At 44.5% G+C, this 2,500-nt stretch overlaps 1 protein-coding gene across 4 annotated transcripts in view; it reads left to right on the forward strand.

Moving 5' to 3' along the window:
• The window catches only part of stab1 (stabilin 1), a 65,232-nt gene that overhangs the window by 16,536 nt on the left and 46,196 nt on the right, over window positions 1-2,500 (forward strand). For all 4 annotated transcript variants that reach the window (XM_056606990.1, XM_056606989.1, XM_056606991.1 and 1 more), the window contains exons 26-28: window positions 283-441; window positions 1,442-1,537; window positions 1,895-1,987. In XM_056606990.1, the coding sequence (XP_056462965.1) occupies window positions 283-441; window positions 1,442-1,537; window positions 1,895-1,987 (348 nt within the window). The remainder of the gene's footprint in view (window positions 1-282; window positions 442-1,441; window positions 1,538-1,894; window positions 1,988-2,500) is intronic.

Raw genomic sequence — 2,500 nt, forward strand, 5'->3', positions numbered from 1 at the left:
ACTACAGATGCTAGCGATGCTACAGATAGTACTAGGGACTACAGATGCTAGCGATGCTACCGATAGTACAAGGGACTACAGATGCTAGCGATGCTACCGATAGTACTAGGGACTACAGATGCTAGCGATGCTACCGATAGTACAAGGGACTACAGATGCTAGCGATGCTACCGATAGTACAAGGGACTACAGATGCTAGCGATGCTACCGAGAGTACTAGGCCCTCGGACCGGCATACACTTGACCCTACCTCTCTCTCTGTCTCGCTCTCTCTCCCCCCAGGCCCACTGTGTGTTTGCGTCCACGCCGAATGTGTCCTGCGTGTGTAACGTGGGCTGGTCCGGTGATGGTTTGGTGTGTGTGGAGATCAATAACTGTGACCTGGCCAGCAGGGGGGGCTGTAGCCCTGACGCCGACTGCATCTACATCGGACCAGAGCAGGTCAGACCTTCTACCTCTAAGATAAGGCTACAGATAGCCTACAGCCTGAGGCAATGGCCAGGATAAGGGTTAGGCTAGGGTCTGGCAATAGCTATGGGTAAGGATGAGGCTAGGAGAAGGCTACGGCTAGGATAAGATAAGAGTAAGGCTAGGATATGTCTGAGTCAAAGATAAAATAATGCTAAGATTAGGCTAGGCTCAGGCTAGCATCGATTTGAGGATAGGATGAGGCTGGGGTAAGGATAATGCAGAGTTCTTCAAAGAAAGTAGTCCAATCCGGATCGCTTTTTAACTTACTTTATTTGTTAAAGTATTTCTGTATGGTAACTATGGAGCAAAGGGAGGGGAAGAGTGTCTAACACGTGCTGAGCGACTCCCAGCTGACCAAAGCTTTAACCCTTAAGACTGGGCTGCCGGAAGTTTCTGGTTTGTTTCCCGACTGTGTAGTCTGTTTTGTTCAAATCCACGCGGCCTTTGGGAAGTGGGCGGAGCCGGTGTGACGTATTACCCTCGGCTTCCTCACTTGTCTGAGGTGCTGCCTTCTGTGGATGGAGCAGCTATTGCAGCCTTCAGTAAGGTCCTGCTCCCCTTGTGGCTATGTATAGTAGTTATGGCTTATATACTTGGTCCTGCTTCATAGTGGTTCTGTGAGGGTAATACAGCTTGTGTCTTTGAATCTGCTTCCTAGAGGCTATGTGGAGGCAGCTTATGTTCTTAAAATACGCAACAATAAGACTAGATTGCTAGATTGAGGTTAGCATCTACCCTAGGCTAACGGCAAACATAATGTTAGTCCATTAGGGCACCATTGTTTATGACGGCCTCGCTAAAGGCTAACGGCCGATGGCTACTTCCTGTGGCCATCAAGCTTAAACAATGGTTGTGTTGGTGTGTGTGTGTGTGTGTGTGTGTGTGTGTGTGTGTGTGTGTGTGTGTGTGTGTGTGTGTGTGTGTGTGTGTGTGTGTGTGTGTGTGTGTGTGTGTGTGTGTGTGTGCGCAGAGTGAGTGCAAGTGTAAAAGTGGTTTCCAGGAAGACGGGGACACATGTGAGCGCATAGATCCCTGTCGTAAAAACAACGGTGGCTGCCACAAAACGGTACACACACACACACACACTGACACACACACAAACACACACATACACACAAACATACGCGTACACATACACAAGCACACACACACACACACACACACACACACACACACACACACACACACACACACACACACACACACACACACACACACACACACACACACACCGGACACACACACACAAAAACACATACACACATACACACACACACCCACACACAATGCATTGTTGTGTTATAGTAGTTGTGTTATTGTGTTAGATTAATTGTATTGTTGGGTTATAGTAGTTGTATTGTTTTTTTTATAGTAGTTGTGTGATATTACTATTATATTATTATTATTGTGTTGTTGTGTAAAGGCCAAGTGTTCTCTGAGTGAGGACCAGACGAACTGTACCTGCCCGCCGGAACTCCATGGAGACGGACTGGCCTGCTATGGCTCCCTACTCGAGGTACTGTAATACCTGTACTATACAATGATACTACCACAATACCTCTAATATACCTGTACTACACCCTAATACTAACGTAATACCTCTAATATGCCTGTACTATACATTAATACTACCTTAATACCTCTAATATACCTGTACTATACATTGATACTACCATAATACCTCTAATATACCTGTACTATGCCCTAATACTACCGTAATACCTCTAATATATCTGTACTATACATTCATACTACCGTAGTACCTCTAATATACCTGTACTATACATTAATACTACCTTAATACCTCTAATATACCTGTACTATACATTGATACTACCATAATACCTCTAATATACCTGTACTATGCCCTAATACTACCGTAATACCTCTAATATACCTGTACTATACATTAATACTACCCTAGTACCTCTAATATACCTGTACTATACATTGATACTACCATAAAACCTCTAATATACCTGTACTATACATTAATACTACCGTAGTACCTCTAATAAACCTGTACTAT

Source organism: Gadus chalcogrammus, chromosome 13 (assembly GCF_026213295.1).
Source record: "Gadus chalcogrammus isolate NIFS_2021 chromosome 13, NIFS_Gcha_1.0, whole genome shotgun sequence".
NCBI classification, from domain to species: Eukaryota; Metazoa; Chordata; class Actinopteri; order Gadiformes; family Gadidae; genus Gadus; species Gadus chalcogrammus.